General features: G+C 45.1%; 1 protein-coding gene and 1 long non-coding RNA gene across 5 annotated transcripts in view; one reads left to right on the top strand and one right to left on the bottom strand.

The window, feature by feature from the left end:
- EMID1 (EMI domain containing 1) overlaps positions 1-23,668 on the bottom strand; it is a 543,734-nt gene that overhangs the window by 185,698 nt on the left and 334,368 nt on the right. For all 4 annotated transcript variants that reach the window (XM_078667173.1, XM_078667172.1, XM_078667170.1 and 1 more), the window contains exons 5-6: positions 20,434-20,495; positions 19,672-19,819 (exon numbers count right to left, since the gene is read on the bottom strand). In XM_078667173.1, coding sequence (XP_078523299.1) covers positions 19,672-19,819; positions 20,434-20,495 — 210 coding nt within the window. The remainder of the gene's footprint in view (positions 1-19,671; positions 19,820-20,433; positions 20,496-23,668) is intronic.
- LOC144792254 (uncharacterized) overlaps positions 7,719-23,668 on the top strand; it is a 31,592-nt gene continuing 15,642 nt past the window's right edge. Inside the window, exons 1-2 of the long non-coding RNA XR_013602524.1 lie at positions 7,719-8,041; positions 8,199-8,324. This is a non-coding gene — a long non-coding RNA (uncharacterized LOC144792254). The remainder of the gene's footprint in view (positions 8,042-8,198; positions 8,325-23,668) is intronic.

Here is a 23,668-nt window from a genome sequence, read left to right as displayed (position 1 = left end):
TCCTGCACAGCCTGATGTATAGCCAGAACACCGTGAGTGGTTGATGTTATTTGATGTAGGTTAACAAATCTAAACTCCTCATAGTGTTCTACGGCCCTAAACCTCTCTACATTGCGAGTGTAACTCCTAACACTCTCTAAAAACAAGGGCTCTGGGCCCTCATCAGTAGGAGTGTGATTTGTGGAGGTGTTCTCTGATGTGTCACTTTGGGAGGTCAGGGTGGTCCCTGTCTCAGGAGTCCTTGTAAACCTGCGGGTAGCGCATATTCTAGCCTTCTTGAGCTTATTTATTAAAACCCTGCGTTGCTTTGTACTATTAAGCCACTTTTGTTTTTTTTTACGGGCCCAGGCTTTTCTAGATACCAAGCCCCAGCCTATCTGAACAGGTAGGTCGCTGTCGTTGGATGTCTTGTTCATGGAGGCCCCCGCTACAGTTCCACCCCTGGGTCCTTCTGAATGTTGCGTTGTTTGGAGTTTTGCCATCCCCCCTACCCCCTTTAAATGGCCGACCCTAGGTATGTTAGACCCTGCCCCTATGTATTGTCGGCGGTGAAGTGCTGGCTTATATGCTTCAGGCGTTGATCTTGAAGCTGTGGTACCGTGGTTGAAAGGGTCTAGGGAAACAGGGGTGTCTTGTTTGAAGGGTTCTATGGAAACATTGGGGTCTTGTTTGAAGGTTTGTGGGGTACCAACTGGGCGTTGCTTGAGCAGTTTTAAGAAGCGTGCAGACTTTGTCACTAACCTCTGGACCGTACGGCTATATTTTGGGGGTCTCTTATGAGCACCAGTGGTTGTGGGGGTCTTTAGGGTTTGGTACTTACATAGTCATGAATGTGTACCTTGTATGTCGGCCACAGCCGCCTGACACATCTGTATGATGTCTTTTTTACAAACCCCAACCCTGGCCACGACCAGATGTTGGGCCTCCCTCTTGTTGATGAGATTGGAATACCCCATATCCATTCTTATGAGTGCACGGTTCGCCTGCCGTTTTAATTTTCGAACCGCCATCTGTATCTCTCTTACGTGTGTCTTCAATACATCTTCTGTGTTTACAGACCCATCTTGTTCCTGCTTAGGGGGGCACACCTTGCGAGGTCTTATAAATGGAGGCACCCCCCCAGTCCCATCTATACTGCAACCCTCAAAGACGGGGTTGGACACGGGTCTGTACACGGGCATGTCCCATGGGATGGACACGGACCTGTACACGCGGCTGGCAGAGGTGCTGGCCTCGGGTTTGGACACGGTACTGTACACAGGATTGGCAGAGGTGCTGGCCACGGGACTGGACACGGTACTGTACACGGGATTGGCAGCTGGGCTGGCCTCGGGTTTGGACACGGTACTGTACACAGGGTTGGCAGAGGTGCTGTCCACGGGACTGGACACGGGACTGTACACAGGGTTGGCATAGGTGCTGGCCACGGGACTGGACACGGGACTGTACACAGGGTTGGCATAGGTGCTGGCCACGGGACTGGACACGGGACTGTACACAGGCTTGGCAGCTGGGCTGGACACAGGACTGTACACGGGGTTGGCAGAGGGGCTGGACACGGGGGTGTACATGTGGATGGCCGTGGGGCTGGTAGGGTCGTATGCTCCTGGCGGGGTACTCGGGGGACAAAGGGTATGAGGATTGTGAGGAGGTGTCGTTGTAATCCTGGGGCCTAGTTGAAATGTCGGTGGTAGGGTGTGGTGCCTGGTTACCTGTGTTCTGTAAACCCTCTGTGCTCAAAGACCCCTGGTACACCGCTTCTGGGGTTCTACCTATGTTGTCTACCAACCCCCTCAATGCCTCAAGAGAGTTGCTAATCGTGGTAGAAGGACCTTCTAGGGGTTGCGCAGTATCACCTGTTGAGACCCTAGGCTGTGCCTGAACACTTACAACCGGTTTTGGGGGCTGTTCAGGGGCGTGCACCTCTACATGTACAGTTATTCTATTTGGCACTGTCTGGGGTTTCAGGACGCTTGGTGGATCCGCCGTTGCCTTAGGGCTGCTGAGGGACTCTGCTAACTGTAGCTTAGGGACCCCCGGTTTCAGCTTCAGATGTTTCCTTGAGAGGCGCGATGTTTTAGGGGGTTGTGGTGGCGACGCCTCTTCTACACCCACAGGTGCAGCTAACACCTCCTTGGGGCTCAAGGTTGTATAGGTCTCATTCAAGGGCTTAGCATCCTTTTTTATAGATAAATCTAAGGGGCTAGCTTGGGGCTCAGGGGTGCTAGGGCTTTTCTTCTCAGGACTTAAGAGCTTTGCCTGACCCTCTTGGAGCACCTCCGGTGTCTTCTTCTTCATGTTTAACTGTTCTGTTTGGGGATCTGTGAATACCTTACAGGCCTTCACACGTTTTAAAGGGTTGGGGAGGTTCTCTGAGTCCCGCTGTTTCTTCTTAAGGGAGGCCTGGTTTGTAGGCAGGCCTCCAGTGTTGACCCCACCCCTGTGCAGAATAGATTGTTGTAGCTGGTTGTTCAGCGTGTTGCTTGGTGTATAGTAGGTAGAGAGTTTTTCCTGGCGTACACGCCTACTCACGCCTTTCGCGCCGCTTCCGTTGTTCTGGACGGATGTTGTTATGTCCGTTAAGGGCGCCACCGACCTCTCTTCAGCCGCATGTTTCTGAGCCGCTTCTAAAATATAAACAGAAAATATATATATATTAGAGAAAGCATAAAAAAAAACAACACATACAAGCACCAGCGGACTACGTCCTACACAGCCACCTTTTTTTGATATAGGCTTTGCTACAAGCAGCTGTAACACCTCTAGTACTTCTCACACCCTTTTGTAAAAAACACACCTGAAAGAGGTCTTTTTGCAGCTCCTTTCTTTGACAGTGGTCCCACTTTAGAAGTTGAAGCTTTCCTCTTCAAGGGGATTTCTTTTGAAACTTGCGCCGCCTCTTGGACCTTGACGACGTCCTGGCATAACGTAGGGACATCTGTAAAGAAAAAATAATACCCAACATTAGACATCTTTTCTGATGATTACCTCTATACATCCTCAGGGTCAGGACTCTGGCCTACCCCACCAACTACCCAGCGTCTTAGACAGTTTAAATAACAGCTGTCTTTTTATTTACCTGTAGGAACTGAAGTGTTTTGCACAGTGTTCAGAGCGTCTTGAGCCTCGATGTACTCCATAAAATCGTCAAAAGCTTGTTGTAGGTCAGGGTCATAAGCTGTAAAAGCATACATACATGAGAGCCCATTAGAAAAAAGAGAACTTCTGAGAGACTGGTGTACAAAACTACGTAGAACTACATAACTCTAAATATATATATATACCTGGCTGCGGGGCTGACAAGTGCCCAGCGTTGCTATTTATTACAGCTGGGGCCAGCGCAGGGGACACATTGGTGACGGTTGCATTTGCAAGGTCTTGCACCTGTATTAAACATAAAAAAAAAAAAAAAGCAGCGGTTTTAGTAAACGCCTTTCTTAAACAAAAGTATCACAACTTCAAACAATTCTTGTATACATTTAAAACCTGATAAGCGGGGTGCACCAACACACATTTTTAAAAAAGCGTTGCAAGTGCTGCGCTAAAACATATGTTAAAAAACAACCTGCGCCATATCCTTTGCTTATGGGGTAAACCACTTTAGGTACACATGGCCCTTCTGACATTTAACCACTACCCTATATACCGGTTACTCTTTTGTAACATGTACATGCCACTTTTCTCTTGTAACACATTGTTTAATTACTCTCACATTTTGAGTGCTTTAAATAGTTGCGCCATTGCCACAATTGACTACATAATGCTTATTCTTGTGCTTGAGTGTCTGCCTTATATCACAGTATTATAGCTCTAACTGTACTTTGTTTTCTCTTGTAACCTGCACACTTGTCACTTTATTTATTACTCATGTAACTTAACGTTTGCTTTTGTAACCGGCACACATGTCACTCCCCTTATGTTTTGCAACTGTGTCTTATGTAAAGCGCTCTGACACCTTCGGGTAAAGTCTGCGCTAACAAGCAGTATTTTTTCTGTTTGTATCTTTTATGTAATGCCTGTAATCCTGAGTCCCTATGTTTTGCAAACAGGTTCTTGTGTAAAGCGCTCTGACAACTTGGGGTAAAGTCTGCGCTACATTTTTTCTACTTGTATCTTTTTTATGTAACTCATGCAATTCTTAGTGCTAATGTCTTACAAATGGGTCATATATAAAGCGCTCTGCCAGCCTTCGTGTACAGTTCGCGCTAGCTAATAAAACAAAAAAAAAAAAAAACAAAAAAAAAACACCTCGGAGCTGCAGGGCAGGGTCCGCCCCCTCCAGTGATATCACCAACTCATCACTGGTGACATCAGTGGAGGGGCGGACCCTGCCCTGCAGCCTCGAGGTTTTATTCTGTATGTATCTTTTATGTAGCGCATGTAATCCTTAGTCCTTATGTTTTTGCCGCAGGTTCATCTTAAAGCGCTTTGACACATTCGGGGTAAAGTCCAGCGCTAGCTAATTCTCAATAAAAAACCACACCGGGGCTGCAGGGTTAGGGCCGCCCCTTCAGTGATGTCACCAACTCATCACTGTTGGGGGCGGTCCTTACACAGCAGCCCCGGAGAAGCTCACGCCGCCATGCTGCCTGCTGCTGGATCCACGTGGAGCCCGGGGCTGGTATATACCCCTCACAGCCCCCAAGGACACCGGAGCCCTACACCCCTCACCCTCGAGCAGCGCCAGCAGCAAGGGGGCTCGTGGGGGATTATTTTTTAAAAAGAACGGCCGCGGAGGCCCAGAGACACCGCGACCCCCACCCCCAGAGCAGCGCCCGAGGCAAGCGGGCTCTGGGGGCCTTTTATTTACACCAGGAACGGCCGCGGAGGCCCAGAGACACCGCGACCCCCACCCCCAGAGCAGCGCCAGCAGCAAGCGGGCTCGTGGGGGATTATTTTTTAAAAAGAACGGCCGCGGAGGCCCAGAGACACCGCGACCCCCACCCTCAGAGCAGCGCCCGAGGCAAGCGGGCTCTGGGGGCCTTTTATTTACACCAGGAACGGCCGCGGAGGCCCAGAGACACCGCGACCCCCACCCCCAGAGCAGCGCCCGTGGCAAGCGGGCTCTGGGGGCATATTTTTAAAAATAACGCTGCACTAGGGACCCAGAGACCCCCAGGACACCCCAAGGGACTATGGCGCCCCACCAGGAGCCCCCCTGGACAACTGGCCCCAGGGTTTATTTATTTTTTAAATACAAGGCCCTCAGGACCCCCCAAGGAGCAGCAAGGACCCCGGAGCCCTCCATGGACCCCTCCAACTCTCTACAGCGGTTTGGTGAGTGCAACCAGGCATTATTAATTTTTTTAATTATATGCCCTGTATATTATTTAAAGCCCCTATGGTACCGTTACAGTGTGGTTAAATGTTTCTATGAGCTGTAAAATACCCTGTTCCACTCTGCATGTACCCTCCTAAGGCCTACAACATTATGCCCCTTAAATACATAGCCTGCAAACTCTACCCTACGTCACCACCCCATTAACACTAAATACCTACACACATAGCTTTTTAAACTCAACAAAACCTTTATTCATTTTAAATACCTTTACATTACAATTCAGGTCTTTTTAAACTCCATCCTTCAACAAAACCTTTATTCACATTAAACACAGCACATCGCCTTAAAGATTAACAGTTTACAATCCACACTACATAGTACTATTTTTTAAAAGTGCAACTTTTTTCCAAACTACATGTACACCCTAATACACCATTGCGCCATCCATTATTTACCTTCTCTACATGTTGACAGGCGGTGTCAATCTGGGAAAAGTTGCTCCGGTCCATTCTTGCCTTAAGTTCCTTGGGTTGGCTCCAAAACAATCCAGGCCAGTCACTCCCCAAGGTTTTGAAGGGCTTGATGGTGTAGAAATCCACAAAGGTTTTCTGACTGGGTTGTAGATGCAGGAGTCCTCCAGGTACAGCAGAACAATCCACGCCAGTCGCTCCTCAAAGGGGGTTTTTTGAATGGGTGTTTGGCAGTGTTCCATGAGGGGCCTTTTTATACCTGTCCTAGCATGCTAATTAGAAGCCCCCCACACCCCTTTATGACTTGAGGGGTGTTTAGAACAATGTCATGGTGGCCTTTGGATGGGAACCTTTTTTTTATATCCTTGTACAGTATAAACAGTACAACATTGTTTACTTTGACACCTGTTACTCAAACTCAAGGCCTATCCTGGGAAGAGTGGGGTTAGACAATGGGGGCCGGTGTAAAACTCTTCACCCCTACGTGACCCCTTCTCCTGGGAATTAGGGAGCCCGGGAACAGAATCTACCTTGGGACTCATATGTCAAATTTCCTGCCAGCCACGTCAAATTGGAACTAAACTGTCAAAATTGAGACCAGGAGTTTAAGACATGAGGACCCTTTACAGCTTTGACACCTACATGACACATTCTTCTTCCCAGGCCCTGGGCTGGGGAACTCAGGACTGCCCCAGCAGCTGTTCAAACATCAGCTGGCTGCAAACCCCCAGTTTTAAAAATGCACAGACATTTCCAGCCTACAACCATGCAGTTTTTTTCTATGCACTTTTAAACACATACACAATTGCCACATGTTTTTGCTGCCCTAGCTGTTAAATTTAAGGCCATAAGTTTAAGGCCCGGACTGTTTAAGGCCAGATCAAACCCTGGTCTTAAACAGTCCTGGTCTTAAACTGTCAAAATTGAGACCAGGAGTTTAAGACCGTGAGGACCCTTTACAGCTTTGACACCTACATGACACATTCTTCTCCCCAGGCCCTGGGCTGGGGAACTCAGGCCTGCCCCAGCAGCTGTTCAAACAGCAGCAGGCTGCAAACCCCCAGTTTTAAAAGTGCACAGACATTCCAGCCTGCAACCAGGCAGTTTTTCTATGCACTTTTAAACACATACACAATTACCACATGTTTTTGCTGCCCTAGCTGTTAAATTTAAGGCCAGAAGTTTAAGACCAGACTGTTTAAGGCCAGATCAAACCCTGGTCTTAAACAGTCCTGGTCTTAAACTGTCAAAAATGAGACCAGAAGTTTAAGACCAGACATGTCAAAAGCTGTCAAAATTGCGACCAGCCTTTTGCGACCAGACATGTCAAAATTGCGACCAGGATTTTTTGATGAGTGGTATCCCGGCTTACTACTGACATCGTCTTCCCCAACATCCTCCTCCATAGGTTGGCAGGTATGCGTGTGGGAGCCGTGCCATTGACTGGTTCCGTTCTTTTCCCAACCATTGAGAGCAGGTGGTTTTCGCTCCTCCTTACAGCTCTGACTTTAAACATTTACCGTGTAGGATATAGTATTGCTCTCTTTTGAGCTCCACCCTTTTTAATCTTTATGTTGCCTCTTTGGCTGCAATCATCTGTTCTTGAGGTTTTGGTTACTTTTCCTACGCTGATGATAAGCAATTTATAGCACAATCTGTCATTGTTTAAATCTAATTTTAGAAACCGTAGGATGGATATTGCCAAACGGATGTGTGCTAATGCTCTTATTCTAAACTCCTCTAAAACAGAAGTTCTTGCTTTTGGCAATGAATTCATCTGGAATGATGACTGCTGGCCCTTTTCGCTTGACTCTTATCCAGAGCTAACGGCTCCTTTTTTACATCAGGGGTCATTTTGACCCCTGTCCACATTTTTAAGAGCATTTTTCTAAGCTAATTTTCACTTGCATTTTCCTGCTTCAGCTCTTGAAAAAAGCACTGCTGTGTTTGCTGAGGGATTATAGGGGAAATAGCATCCAAGCCACAATCATTTCAGGACCTGATTACGGCAACTCTGTCTTGTCTTCTTCGGTCTCCCTCAGAAATGGGAGAACAGCTTACACAGCATCCAAATGCTGTGGTTAGGTTACCGCTGGGGATTTCAAAATATGATTGTATTCTTCTCATCTACACACTCTTCATTGGCTGCTGCTGAAAGAAAAAGTTACATACTTTCGGTACCAATCTTTCTGCTAGATACTCTTATCTCCTTGCAGATTCCTTACGTTTGAACATCCCTGGCACAAGACTGAATCTGGAAAACACCTGCAACAGCTCTTCATTACCGGAGGTTGGCGCTGTCTATGTTTCGATGTCAGATGTGAGTTGTGATGATGGCAACTAAGCCAAATTGCGATAGGAACGTCACCTCAACATCTGTTCTGTCCTATTTATGTTGCAACTGTTGAGGCGTATGCCAAAAGTGTGATCTTTTTCTATTTGTGCAGTGAATTACTTGCTTGACATCGTATTATAAAGGGTATTAACACATTCTCCAGAAGAGGGGATGATGTGAGGGTCGGTGAGGAATCTGCAGCTAGATGAAGTATCTACCAGAAAGATTGTTACTGAAGGTAAGAAACATTCTTCTGATGGATATCAGTGTACTCAACGTCATTCCACTCTATGACACTCTAGGCTACTCCACAACACTCTGCACCACTCCACTATGTACCACTACTCCACTCTATGTCACTCCACTCTGCGCCACTCCACAACCCTCCACTTTGTGCTACTCCACTCTATGATACTACTACTCCACTCTATGACACTTCACTCTACTCCATGCTACTTCACTCCTTTTACTCCATTCTATTCCATTCCACTGTACGCCACTCCACGACACTCTACTCCACTCTACTCTAAGCCACTCCATTCCACTGTACGCCACTCAGCAACACTATACTCCACTCTATGCCACTCTGTGCCACTCTACTCCACTCCACTCCACTCTATGACATGCTATGGCACTCCATGCTATGACACACCATGCCAGTACTCCACTCTATGCAACGCTACTCTACTCAACTATATGCCACTCCATAACACTCGTTCACTCTGCGACCCGCCAATCTCCACCAATCTACTCTACGACACCCCACTCAATGACACTTGAATACATTTCAGTCTACACTACTCCACTCTATGCCACTCCACTCCACACCACTCCACTCTGACACTCTATTCCAGTTTACATCTCTTTACTCCATTCTACAACATTCTACTTCACTCTATGCCACACCACTCTACGCCACAACCCTACTTCAATCTCTGGCACTCCTCTCTAGGACACTCTACTCAGGTCTAGCCATTTCACTTGACATCACTATACTGCAAACTATGCAATTCCACTCTACAATACTATACACCACTCCACTCCACTATACACCACTGCACTCTATGGCACTCCACAACACTATGATATAATCCACTCAAACCACTCTATTCCATTATAGTCTACACAATCTACTCCACTTAACTCTAGGCCACTCTATACCACTCCACTCTATGAAACTACACTCTATTACACTCTACTCCACTCCACAACACTCTATTCCACTCTACGCCACTCCACTCTACACCACTCCATAACACTCCATTACACACCACTCCATGCCACACTCTTCTACTCTACCGAATTTTAGCCATGCTGAACAGCAGCCACACTGGTGTACAGCAGGCTAAAACACATTGGCAAAGCCAACAGCTCTTGCATATGCAAGGCCTATTGGCTTTGCTAACGCTTGTTTTTGGATGTGGTACATTCACTGTCAGGTTAACACCTCACTGGCACCTGGATACTTCCATACATGCCAATAGACATGATTCAGGTGGGGGATTACCGTTTCATGAAGCCAAAAATTGCATTCTTTTGGCTGTGTCCCGCCTGAAATTGACTGCTTCAATAGAAGTTAATGGGGAAATACATTCTCCTGATAATTTATTTTTAATCCCCCACTTTCCTCTTCTAAAATGTTAGCATGTATGTAGTTCTAGTTTCTGGGTAGGGTACCACCTTCATTGTCAGATTAACACCTTGCTGGTGCCTGGACTAAGGTGATCAGGTGTCCTAGAGTTGCCGGAAGAGTCCCTGTTTTCGGGTAGCTGTCCTGGCAGATTGCCCTTAATTCAGCACTTGTCCATGTTTTTACAGAGCGGATATGTTATGTCCTTGTTCGAGGTAGAGAACACGCTATGATGTAATGCACTGACTGCATTAGAATCTATTGTACTAGAATTTAGTGTAAGTCATATGGAATGTTTCTGTTGAATTACTGGGGCAGTTTACTTGTACTTTACTGGGGCTGTACGTCATGCTTATACTTGCTCCTCAACTTAATAAAGGAATTTACTTCTATACCATGATTCAGTGTTCCCATACAACAGTATACCGAAAAAGCTGTTAGGTGTTCCCATGCAGAAGTAGGTTCTATCCTTTTCAGAAATCAATGCTGTTAGCATCTATGACAGTGCGTGTAAAAGGTGAATTAATTTCCCCTTAGTGCCACGGTGTCTGTGTTTTCAACATTGATGCCCGCTCGTTTAACTCATTCTCTGGCCCAGTCGATGCAAAATTGTAGTTCTATTTCTATTTTTGTCAAATGTCCCGTTTTTGCTTTTAAAAATCTGGTCACCATGGCCGGGACACTTCTTGTTTGTGGGTGTGGTGCCACCTCCACTGTCGGATTATCCCCTTGCTAGTTCTTGATGTTTCTATTTTCTGTGTGCGGTACCACCCTCCGTCCATTTTAACACATCACTGCCTGTGGACACTTCACGTCTCTGTTCGCTGTGCTGTCCAGGACGTCAGACTTGACCGCGTTGGCTCAAGGCACTTGCTGTTTACTATCCTGCGTCTACTTCCGGAGTGGACCATGACAGATCTGGGCATGGCATTTCCATTCTTTGCTCTTTCTGACAGTCCTGCCCATTCGCCCGCCCACTCTCTATCTTTAGAATGGGTTCTATGCTGAGAGCAGGTGATAAGGCAGAGATATGGCGGATGCCCCCAGTGATGGAGGGGAGAGAGGCCGGAAGTGGAAGTTATCCTTTTCCTGCCCAATCCCATTTAGCTTTTGCCCTTTCCTCTCCTCTTCCCAGCAGAATACACGTGGCTTGCTGTTCCTGCACATTGACAGGAAACAATCAATTTGCGTTGAAGCGACTCATTTCCTCCATGACCCTCTGAAGGGCAGAAGTGGCGGCAGAAGACACCCCCGGCCGTATCATGACAAGCAGCGCCGACTCTGCAGAGCCCAGCTGCTGTTTTTGCATTTCGGACGTACTCGAGAGTTAATGCATGAACTTTGAACAGAACAAGCCAGATTCGGAGACAGGCACTCTCTGTCCACCACCTGTATCAGTTGTTCTGCCTAAAGTTCGTGCATCAACTCGGAAAAATGACCAGTTACACCATCGAACTTTAAACGGCCTAGATGCAAAATAAAATGCTCGGCTCCGCGCTAAGCCAGTCACCTGGCTGACGGACACCTGTGCCCAGTGGACAAACGCTTTTTTAGAGAAAACTTTCATTGCCGCCGCAGCTTGGAGTCACTTTGGCTTCCACCAAGAACAGTTGGAGCTATAAAGGGGCTTGGCCGGAGTGACCACTGACTCGCGAAGGCAATCTCCACCCGGGCTACTTCATGTGATGGAGCAGGCCGGGACAGGGGATAGGCTAGGGATAGGGGAGGTGGCAGGTGTTATGGAAAGTATTTTAAAAAATGGGGCGGCGAAGAGAGCCTCTCCACGATTCCTTCACCCTGGTGAGACAGGGAAAGTTGCTTGAGTCATCCACCCACCCTGCAAGCTGTAAGGGTAGGAGTGGAGGCTTTTAGTCTAGCTATGCCACAGTAGGAAATGGTTTGTGTGCAGTACATTGAGGTAGTTTGGGGAACTGGAGAGTCAGACGTGGGCTTATACCCCCCTCAGAGGGAGGGAAGGGGAACAGAGGGGCTTAGAAACCGGACAAGGAGGCTGCATTGGAGGATGTTTGATAGGGTAAGGGAAAGAGAGACTGGGGAACAGAAGTAAAACGGCTAATGACAAATGAAAGAATGAGGGCGGAGTATGGAGACTTGAGGATGTGAACAGTTGGTACACATTGAGGATTTTGATGTACTGAAGAAGTTGACGTTATGGTAAAATTGTATTGAAGTTAACACTAATACTGCAAAACCTGTCATAATAAAGTGGCCTTTTGCTCTTTATCATGAGATGGTGTGTGGTAATTTCATGGAAGGCGCTTGTCTTGTATCTAGTTTAAAAAAAATTGGCGAACCCAATAAACCCTTGGGCCTAGAGGCCCATAGGAATGAATGTGAAGGCATTCTCATTTTGCGATTCGCAATTAAGGAATCGCAAAATGAGAATGCAATTTCAAGGGTGCAGGGGGGTCCAAAGGACCCCCCCCCCGCACCCTTGAAATCTTGAAATGTACCTTTAAGTACTTTTTATACACAGACATGCCCCAAGGGCTTGTGTGTGTGTAAAATGAAACTTTCAAAAATGCACTTTTGTGCATTTTTGAAAGTTTTCGCAAATTACCATGAAGTTTAACTTCATGTTAATTTACCACTTCCTATTGGCGATTTAGCAATTGAAAAATATTCATGCATTGCATTTAAGAAATCGCAAAATTGCGATTTCTTAAATGCAATCGCAATTTAAGAAATCGCAAATGAATTGCGATTTCTTAAATTGCGAAAAAGCAAAAAAGCTTAATGCATCTCAAAACAATGAATTGCATTCGCAAATGGCTGATTTTTGCGATTCGCACCGTTTGCGAATGCAATTCAGTTTGATGCATGTGGGCAAAGGTGAGGAATCTGTGGTTAGTATTCATCTGACGAACAAGTTACTTTTCTCTGGTAGCACTTTTTCTGGTGAATACTCTATATAACCGCAGATTCCTCACCAGCCCTTTCTACGCCCCGAACAGTGGATGGACTCTTCTTTCTGTATTATTAAAAAGGTCCCAATTAGAGATCCGCACACTGTTAAATCTGATTATTGAGGGCTCCGCGTCCTGGGGTGCTGACAAATATCAGAAAGAAACTGACATTGTCACACTGAGGTGATTGTTACATGTGGCCGCTAATGCCATTTCTAGGGAGGGATGAACCAGATGCAGAGCCACCCAACATTATCTACCGGCACGCCAGGTAATCTCTGGACCCAGTCTGGTGCCTGGGGGTACTGACAAGTTAGGTAGAGTATCCGCCAACAAGAGCTTGACCAGTGGTAAGTAACTTGTTCATCCTGACTTATTGAGAATCTCTACCTGCCATTGTCATTGCTCTGGCTAATGTGTGTCAATCAGTACAGTAAATTATTGCTCTGTCCATCTTGTTTCTGATTGACATCCACTTACTGATACATATACAAACCATATATGAACCATACATGTGCAGCGTTAATGCCAGATTCTGCATAAGGGAATTGTTGTGGATATGGAAGTGGAAAAGTTGATGTAGTACTGATGGGGGAAACATTTTAGCAATGTGGTGATTAGGGGTGGGGCAATTGGCAAACATTTTAATGAGGAAATAAGGGCGTTGCAATTGTATAGAATAGGGTGCTGTATAGGTTTTAAATAAAAAGGATTTGGGGATAAGGTGTATTGGCAAGGAAAGGAAAGGTTGGTGCGCAAGTGGGGAGACATTAATGTTGCATTGTCATTAGTTAAGGAATGGCAGCAGGAATTAGTGTGCATGATGATTAAGGAGGGTATACTTGGAGACAGTCGATGGTGAAGCAAAAATGGCGAAAAATTAGGTTGATTTGGGGAATTAGCATTCCATTGAAATACTGAGGTTAGTAGAAGAGACTGTGGTGGTGAGAATGTAAAATGTGGATCTGTGGAAAGGGAGATTGTCATATAAATGGAGGATGGGAGGGGTACGAAACGTGATGGTGTTAATGGAAATTGTAGAGGCCAGACTGGATAAAGTATGAATGGTAATGTGGTTATGAGAATTATTAGATGAATTTAGGAAAAATGGGACATGGGCTTTGAGAGAGGCAATGATTATGGTAGACTCCAGGCTGGATGTCTACTGGCATGACTAGTATTTGAATGTCCTGACTGTTGCAAAAATTAGGAAAATTGCTTAAAGTCCACATTTTCAGTACATACTTTAAACAGTAAACAGAAGAAGAAAGCACTTTAAAATGTGTTTGAGAGTGCCCTTAAGGGTCCATGGCTGATAATTAAACAAAGACAGAAGGACCTTGTTGAAAATGAAAACAGGTGATTTTCTGTACCATGGCCAGCCTTTTACAGAATGTTAAAACGTGAGCCAAAAAGGTAACAAACCTAATGACGGAGACCTATTGGGCTAAAGTAGGAACATGAAGGGATATAACGTAGCGGGAAGAGGTAGGGGTTTAAAAGAAAGAGGGTGGATGGGGTGGGGTGTTAATGGGGGGACATGGAACATGTTTGTGTCATTCACTTGGACTAATCACACATTTCATACAGTTGAGAAATATTTTTGCCTTCTGACTTCCGAGTGAGAAATGATGCCTAGATACAGGACAAAGTGAAAGGTGTCTACATGGGATTTCACTTATTCTCTGAGTATTTGTGGTTCCTAAGTTATTTGTGAGTCAGTTCAATATGATCAGACTCGTAAGTGTCCAGCAGGACAACCAAAGACAATTAATGTAATCCACAAAGCACAAAATAAAACAAAGCACACAGAAGATCCTAGTCATAAAAAGTGAATGTATCTGATTTGAGTATTTTAAAATAGAGAAGGGTACAGATGAAAACAATAAATATCAGCCAAAAAGTTATGCAAAAGATGTACAAATAAATTTGAACACACAATTCATAACCAACGTCAGCTCCTTAACATGACAAAGCCAATATTATCCCAATATCAATAAATATGGCTAAAGAGAAAGATTTCCTGGAGTTGACGGGAATGTCGATGTTTCGGTCTTGGTGGCTTCAGTCCGTTAGACCATCTTCAGGACAGAGAACTTTATGCAAGATAAATAACCTTCTATATTAGTCACAAAGAAAAACAGATGTTGACCTTGAATCTGAACGGCAATTGCAAACCAGCTTTAAAATCACTTGTGGTATCGAACAACCTAAATGTCTAAACAGTGAAGCCAGCAACGGGTCTTCTAGTGTTCTTCAAAAGTGGAAGAGCAACTCCAAATTAATTGAACGATGTGAGGACAAGCAGTTCGGCCGTATTGCATCAGAGCGTTACGCTCTGATGCAATACGGCCGAACTGCATCAGATAACTGGACTTGCAATGGTTCGATATGCTGCAAAGAACACCAAATAACAAACTTCTCCCAGCGTCCCACATAAATGAGGTTGGTGGAGGGCCACATGGCTACCACAAAGACATTTACTACTTCGGTTAAAGTGCACTAAAATAAGTATGGGAAGTGTGATCCATAGTACAATGAGGTTGGGGTCAGAAGGTATGGGGCAGCGTCAAAGGTATGGCTAAAAAGAAGATATATTTTGTCGCTATGTTGTTGATCTTTCACCTTCAGGTAACTGCATATAAAATAACGCAACTTAATTGAAGAACCAAATTATAATTAAACTCATCAGAGGAAAATGCACTATTTTACATTACAAACCTCTATTGGTTAATGTGATCATTACAGATGTCTGTGTGTGTAATCCGAGAGCCACAGAACTAAATCCTGGTTGGGGCAGTGAGACATAGTGACTTACGCATGTTTAGTGCACTGAGGTCACAGCCTGTGACAGAAAGCTCTGAATATATGTCAATATTTTAAACTTGCATTACAATAGACTGCCATTAAACGTGCAAAACTATTTAGGTTTAAAATATCAAAATATTTTCAAAATATAGATGTTCAGTAATACACAACAGGATTGCACCTAGTGCAAACACTTTTATAAGTATAAGTGACCTCTAAAAAAAATCATCTTTGTCATAACGATGCTTCAAGTGACTCCATCAATTAAAGCCAATACCGACTTCCAAGAAGCATTTATATTGGAAGATCAACCAATTGCACATGTTTATATTTATTTCAGGAACCCTGGCAAGATAGCTTGTTTCTTTTTTAACTGTCTGTCTCTCCCTCTGCTTCACTGCACAGAAGATTCTGTCCTTCTGCACCAGCTAAGGCATCCCAGTTGTCGGAATTAATCATCCATGGCCAGTTATCTTTTAACAAAAAGTAGGGGAACTGTTTCTGTTACATTTAGAAAGTATGTGCACATTGTGACATACAGATCCTGCCCACTACAACCTCTGCTACTTCTGTAGGGAGGTCAAAAGCAGTCAACTGTCACCGCTCAGTCTCCAAGCATGGAGATGTAAATTGTGCAGGCTTAGATGCAGGACCCTCTCTTGCTGCTGAGACAGAAGGCCCTCCCAAAATGACAACTGGACCAAAGCACAGATGCTCATGGCCACAAGTTTCAAAGCCACAATGACGACTTGGCCCTGATTGTTCCTAATCTGCTTGCATATTTTAGGCAGAAGAGGTAGAGGCTGGAATGCATACAGGAATCACAAACTCCATTCGAACTAAAAAGTTACTCCAAAAAGAGAAAAGCCTTGGGAACTCCAACACACAAATGTTTGGATACTATGCATTCTCAGCCGTGGCCAATAGATTGAGCAAGGATTCTCCTCACTGCTGGAAGATATTCTACACCACCTCTGAGTAACGATGCCATTTGTGGTCCGATAGGCAACACTGGATGTGTTCATCTACCATGGCATCTAAAGCTACTGCCAGGTGTTGTACGATCAGAAAAATGCCCTGACGACTCAACTAGTTCCAGAGGCATATAGACACCTAGCACAAGACCCACAACCCTACTCTGACCTGCTTGTTGAAGTAAAACATAGTGGTGGTATTGTATATCAGAACCTGCACCAACTCCCACTTGTAGGATGGAAGTAAAGCTTTTAGTCTCAAGTATATCGCCTGCAGATTCGACAGACTGACATAGAGGTGGGTTTGCACCGGAGACCAGGGTCCTGTGATCAGAACCACTCCTAGATGGATGGATAAGACAGGTTCCTTTGCTGCTAAGCTCTTTGAGACTTCCGATCCCACTGCAGAGCCCGCATGTGTCACCTGGTGTGGTGCACCAGTTGGATGTGGGACGCCAAGTAGCCAAGAAGTCTCTGAGTTGCTGTCACTGATATCCAGGTCAAGGTTTGAAACATCAGGGTCATAGTCTGAATGTCCTGAACTTGTTGAGGAGGAGGAAAGGCTCAATACAGCACTGTGTCCAGGTTGGCCACAATGAATGAAAGCCTTTGCAAAGATGTCATGTGTGACTTTCGCACATTGATGGAGAAACCCAAAAATACCAATTGGTTGGGTATTGTCTGGAATAGGTTAGCAACTGTTTGAGGTGAGTTCACCTTCAGAAACCAGTTGTTTGGGTATGAGAAGACTGGTATCCAAACCTTCGAACATTGGAAGGGCACTGGTGAAGGCAAAAGGGAGCACAGAGAACTGAAAGTCCTTGTGGCCTACTTGAAACCACAGGTAATGTCTGTGGGACTGCAGGATAGGAATGTGGAAGTAAGCATCTTGCAAGTCCAACATCACTATCTAGTTGCCTGTATCCAGGGCATATAGAACTTAGGCAAAGTGAGAATGTTGAACATGTCCTTTTAAGGAAGAAGTTCAGTGGGCGAATATGTACAACTGTATGAAGTACTCGGTCTTTCTTTGCCATCAGAAAGTAACATGTGTAGCAACCTGTCACAATTTCTGATGCCAGCAACCTCCCGATGACTCCCATGTCCAAGATAGCCTGGACTTCCTTCTACAGAATGGACCAGTGGTCCTCCGGATGTTGTTGCGCTGTAGGTGGCATGTTTGGAGGAGCAGATAGAAAAGGTAGTCCATAACCATCTTGGATGATTTGGAGCACCCATCTCTCCAATGTGATGTTCTACCACTAATGGAGGTAACAACTTTTTCCTTCCTCCAACCACGTGACAATGCACCGCTGAGGGCATACTAAAATGGAATTGAAGCAGCAGGTGGCGGTATGGGGGACTGAGTAGTGTGTTATCCTTGAGGGCCTGGATGCTGATGGCTGAAACCCAACCTGGACCTTGGAAGGGTTGGGGGGGGTTGTTGTTGCAGAGGCAGGTATTGGTGTGGCCTCATAATAGATGTTATTATTGGGTAAACTGCTGCATGGATGCAGAAAGGCTGAGAGAGAGAGTTGTAGCCCTACTCTCTTCAATGTGCTCCAGGGCAGAGTCTGCCTTATCTCTGAAGAAACTAGTACCATTAAATGGCATGTCCACGAATGATGCTTTGACATCACTGGGGAAGATCACGGATCTGGTCTGTGTGTGGCGTCTGCGCACCATGCTGGTACCAACTGTCCTACCCAAACAATCATTAGTGTTTGGATCCTACCTAATCATCTACTTTGCTGAGTCTTGGCCTTCTTGTATGATAACATAACATGGCCTCTTTGAAGGCTTGGATGTGTTGCAGCATCACTGACAGCCCTGGGAATTCGGGCTGAATCGAGCCAAGATGAGGGATTGGCTCAGCTGCGGGAGAACAGGACCCAGATCGTCCCTGACGTCCATGTGACTTCTCAAGACGAGAGTGGCGTAAAGAAAGGGAGCCACACTACAACTTCTTTCACTTTGACTTACCTGCTGACCTGGAGTGGGACAACTATCTTTCTCGGGTCTGCCTTGAGAGTGGGAATGCATCCTTGACTTCAACCAAGATCAGGCCTTGTGATGTTTTCTGAGGTGTTCCGTGACTTAGAGTTTGGCCGTGGGATCTCTGATAGCCCGTGGGTTCATCTGAGTGCAGTCGTAGCACAATTGTGATTCATACATAGAGCCCGGACATCCAGAGATAGAACTGACATCTGTTTGTGGCAACCTTTGCAGGGTTTAAACCCTGTAATTTTGGGGGAGACGTGTCCCTTGCACATGGGAACATTTTGTAGAAAACATTTTCCGTCAGTAACAGAATTGAGGGAGCGAGGTTTGGATAAGCATCGGAAGGCGCAGAAAGAAAGAAACTAGTGCAGACACGCGGAGGTGGCAGTTATATGTGGACCCAACTTCATTTCTAGGGAGGGACAAACCAAACACAGAGCCGCTCAAAGCCACCTACTGACGTGCGAGGGAACTGCTGAAAAAAATCTCTGGATCCAGCCTGGTGCATGGGGGTATTGACAAGGTTCCTGTGTTTTTCAAATCAGTCTTGGTTGAAGAAGAGGAGATATTTGTGGATGATTGACAAAGGCTAGTAGATCACATAAATGCTAGGATTCCTGCTCTCCCTGGCTATACTGCAGTGTTCAATAATGTTAATGCAAGTTGCTCTGAGAGGCCTTTCCGTTTAGTCTAAATAATAAATTGATTAATGCAAGTTTGCCCCTATGGTCAGTGTAGACTCAGAACATCCTAGCAAACTCCGGCTATGAGTGGCTGGGACTGGTATGTTAACATTTCAGTATTTATACAGTGCTTAATTTGTTTTAAAAAATTAAGTACCGGGCCATCATCAGGAGGCCACTGTAGCCTTCACCACCCATTGCCCTTTCTAGCGCTGCCAATGACAGTACCAAACCAGCTACTAACCATCACACTCCTACAAGTGTGACAATTCAGACTAGTCCAAGTCCCCAAAGTTATAAGATTAGCAAGGGTGGCAGGTATCAGTCATTTTTAGCGTATATTCAATTAGTAATCAACTGTTGTTTGTGCTCACTATAAATCAGGCAAACGACCCACTACGTGGCAGACTGTCATAAGTGCCAATTAAGTGCTGTGCACCAGAAATCACCGGCTCAAGTTAAGTACGGTTTATACTGTCAATGTTCCTTCAATCAACTCCGGCTCCAAACTGAGCACCTATTGAACCACAGAGGCCTGGAGCACGGCCCAAGCATTGCTTACCTTTCACTCCTTCAACCCCTGGACTGCCGTGTGCAGCTGGAGACCCCCAAAGCTGGACGGAATCTGAGGGAACCGCACCCGCATTGGCCACCAGATGCCTGTGATTTTGTGCAGGGTTCACAGAGTCCACAACCGATATCAGCGCCACCTGCAAAGAGAGGGGAAACACCAGGCGGAGAGGGATCAAGGCACCTCCAGTTTTAAGGACACTCTTTTGCATGCAATCAGCTTTTGCACTGTGATTGAAACCTTTAATCAGTATTGCCAAACTAGGTGGCCAGCATTCCGAGGCAGAGTACTAGTACTGTCATTTTAGTAAATAACTGGTGCTACTATTATCCAAAATAAAGGGACTTAATTATTCGACCTCTGAAGGATTGGAGGCTGAATGTGCCTCGCCCAGGTGAAAGCTTGTGACCTGTCCATTACAGATGTCAGCGGCGAGCGTTAAGCTCAGTGAGCTAACCTTCTGGCTGAAAGTGAAATCCAGTCAGGTTTACAGGATATTCACATCAAAGAATATTTATAGGGCACGTGCTCATATAATGAATTTCAAAGGCGATTCCTTAATTTATATTAAGTCTCTCTAAAAACACGACGGGCTTTTGCTATTCTGTAGCCCAAACTGTAGTGCGTCTAGTGTACAACCTTTCAGACTGTGACCTCGAAATGACCTTGTACAAAATGAGAGACTGTTTACATGGGGCCTATAGTTACTCCACGGCTTCCATCTATTCCACAGGTACCTTGGCTGACACTTACCTTGGTCTCCAGGGCTGTGAGGCGCTCCGACAAGTCAACCACTCGGCTGCAGTTTAAACAACCTGGAAAATAAAACAGATTCAAGTGTCTGAATAGGAGTTAAATACACACTGTTAACCAAACACGGTCGTTTTAACTGTATTGTTCAAAGAAGCGAATCTGAGTCCGTGCGGGTACCCGGAATATACAGTCTGGGTGTGGAGAAACAACGTGACAGTAGCCAGAAGATAATGGGGCAGATGTATCAAGCGTTTTGCGACTCGCAGAGGCCGAAATTCGCCTAATTTCGGCTTTGCGAATCGCAAATGTTCTTTTTGCATGTTTTTGAATGTAACAAAAAATAGCAAATTAGGAAATCGCAAAGATTTGCGATTCCTTAATTTGCCATAGCATTTAAGGAATCGCAAATTTTGCGATTCCTTAAATGCTATGTAAGAAGCATTTTTCTTTTGCGAATTTTGGTTAAGGAATCGCAAATTACCACCGACTTGTAGTTGATGGTAATTTGCGAAGTCCTCAACAAATGCACAAATTTGCATTTTTTAAGGTGGCATGTGACGCGCACACATGCCCATGGGGCATGTATGTGTGCCATATGCACACATATGTACATTTCAGGGGTGCAGCAGGGTGTCTTTCAGACACCCCTGCACCCTTGAAATAATTCTCAAATTGCGATTAGCAAATTGCGATTTCGCAATTTGAGAATTACTTCAAAATCATTCCTATGGGCCTCCTGGCCCATAGAAAAGCATGGGAAATTATTCCTTATGTGCGAATTCGCAAAATGCGAATTCGCAAATAAGGAAGTGTAAGGAATCGCAAATAAATAGCAATTTTTTCATACATTCCATTTTGCGATTTCTAAATAGCGATTCCTTAAAAATCGCTATGTAGGAATCGCAAAATGGTATCTTGATACATCTGCCCCAATATATGTTGATGCAACATCAGAGCTAATAGAAAAATCAAACCACAAGCCAATTCTGTGTCTAAAAATGTCGACATTACCTCCTAAACAGGGAAAGTTGTGAAGTACAATGTGACAAACGCCAAGCAGACTGACCATGTAATGTTATATCACTGCAGCTGACATGCCCCACACGGCCCCTCACAAACATTCCAAAGTGCTGGTATTGGAAAAACGTACTTGGGAACCCATAAACTGGGGGTCAAGGTGTGGCAGAGGAAAGGGGGTAGAGTCACGAGGGGTGGAGCTTGATAAGCAGAGTCTGACAATCAACTTATACATTTATTTAAAACAAATCTGTGGCAAACAAACTGGTAACAAGGACAAATGTGACCGTAAATCTGTTCTAGCTTACCTAATTTGTCAAAAAGAGGCTGCATTTTAAAATATGCCACTGTGTCAAGACACCTGGGGCTGAGATGTACCCAGCAATTGTGAGGGGATAATAATAGCAGTAAGATAACTCTGTTGGTTAATACAGTTCTGGAAGATTTCTATGTTTTGCTCAGTTAGTTTCGACTCATTAACTACCATAGATGGTTAATGTGCCTGTTGCGAAGCACATTGTGTAACATGCACTTAAAAGACTTGTATTTTATGTAGATGGGTAAGAGGGTTTCTATTTTTGACACAGAGATAATTTTGTTACTTCCAGTTCACAAGTTACAACCCATATAATGTAGCACAGTGATCTATTTACCGTCATTAAGCAGCTGTATGCAAACTGTAAGCCATGGGTTTAGATCCTTATTGTTTTTTCCACAATCTGTGGTTATTCTAAGATTGCAAAGAAGGGTTTTTTTGGTAATTAATAAAGTCTTGTTAGTACAGACATCACCAGTCACTGCATTACGTTTTATATCCTGAATGGGCTACTCCAGACCGTTCACTCTTAACATATAATGCCTACAAGAATAGACAATATGTGATTCCTACACCTTATAACCCTCATTGTCTTAAGTAACAATTCCTGTACATTGATTTACACACTTGTATGATTTATTGTGTTTATGTGTAATGTTAAGTGCTCCGACACCCTACACTGGGATGAGTAGTGCTATACAAACATTAAATAGAAAACACTGCAGGTGCAATTTAAATCATTATTTGTGCAATTACTCATACACACGGATTCTTTTGGCATTCCTACAGTGCATGCACTTCGGCCAGGGCGACTGACGCTGGAATCTGGGGACCACGGTTCGATCCCCGGCTCCGGCGGCAGGTCAGCCCAGCACCATGTGACTCTGGGCAATAGCTCGCTTAATCTTCCCGACGGCCCCCCAGCGCCTAGAGACCCTTACGGGTGATTGTGCGCTTTACAAATGTGGACTTTACTTTACTTTTACATAGAGGGTTTAACAAAGTGAAAAACCTGCCTCCAAGTCATTGTTTCTGTCAAGTACTTGTGAGGTGATAAGCTGTGGGCCTTTTGTTTCCTTCCATGGCATTAGTGTCTCGGTGTAAGGCTTGAGATGCCTCCAAGCCAGAATATTACTTCAACAAAAGGAGGACTGATGGCCCTTAAAAATCAGGCCATTTTTTCTGGGCCCAGTTGAATGTTAAAATAAGAAAGCCCCTTATCCAACTGCAGGTTGCTGCACCGAATGTAATACAAATAACGTGCAGCCGCTGCTCAGTTGTGTCCTGCTATTGGAAGATTATACCAGTGCAAATTCAGCATATTTCACAGGGTTGTCCAGCACAGAAATAGCTTCAGAGTCCGGGGTCTGGCCGGTACCCCTACTTTCCAATAACACATCAGAAAGATTTGTATTGCACGAGATCAACTTGTTCCAATTAGATTGACAAACCTTACATACTTTAGGCAGAGGGTCAAATGACTCACATCCATACTGTGATACACCACGCAGACACAGTCATGCCTAAAGTGCTTGGGGACCCAAGTAAAACATTTCATGCAGAGCCCCACACAACTACCCTTGTCTAACTAAAAAAATATATATGTGCCCGCCAGAGAAATAGAAAACTTGGCAGCTCTGGTATGTGTAGCGGTTTAACTAAATAAGCAAATCATCTTTAAAACACAGGGCAGGCTTGCTTCAAAATCCATGAATACATTTTGCAGCATAAGCACATCTGTACTGAAAAAAATATTGGTGTTGTAGAGGAGGTTGAGCCAACAAATAGCAGGGCCAGGGGCGGCTCTAGGCTTATGGCGGCCCTGGGCAGGGAGCGTAGGTAGGGGGCCCCGGAAGAGGGGGTCCGGGTGGGGCGGAGCCCCCCGGAGCTCAGGAAGATGTT

This window comes from Lissotriton helveticus, chromosome 11 (genome assembly GCF_964261635.1).
Source record: "Lissotriton helveticus chromosome 11, aLisHel1.1, whole genome shotgun sequence".
Lineage (NCBI taxonomy): Eukaryota > Metazoa > Chordata > Amphibia > Caudata > Salamandridae > Lissotriton > Lissotriton helveticus.
This window is presented reverse-complemented; position numbering and strand designations above follow the sequence as displayed.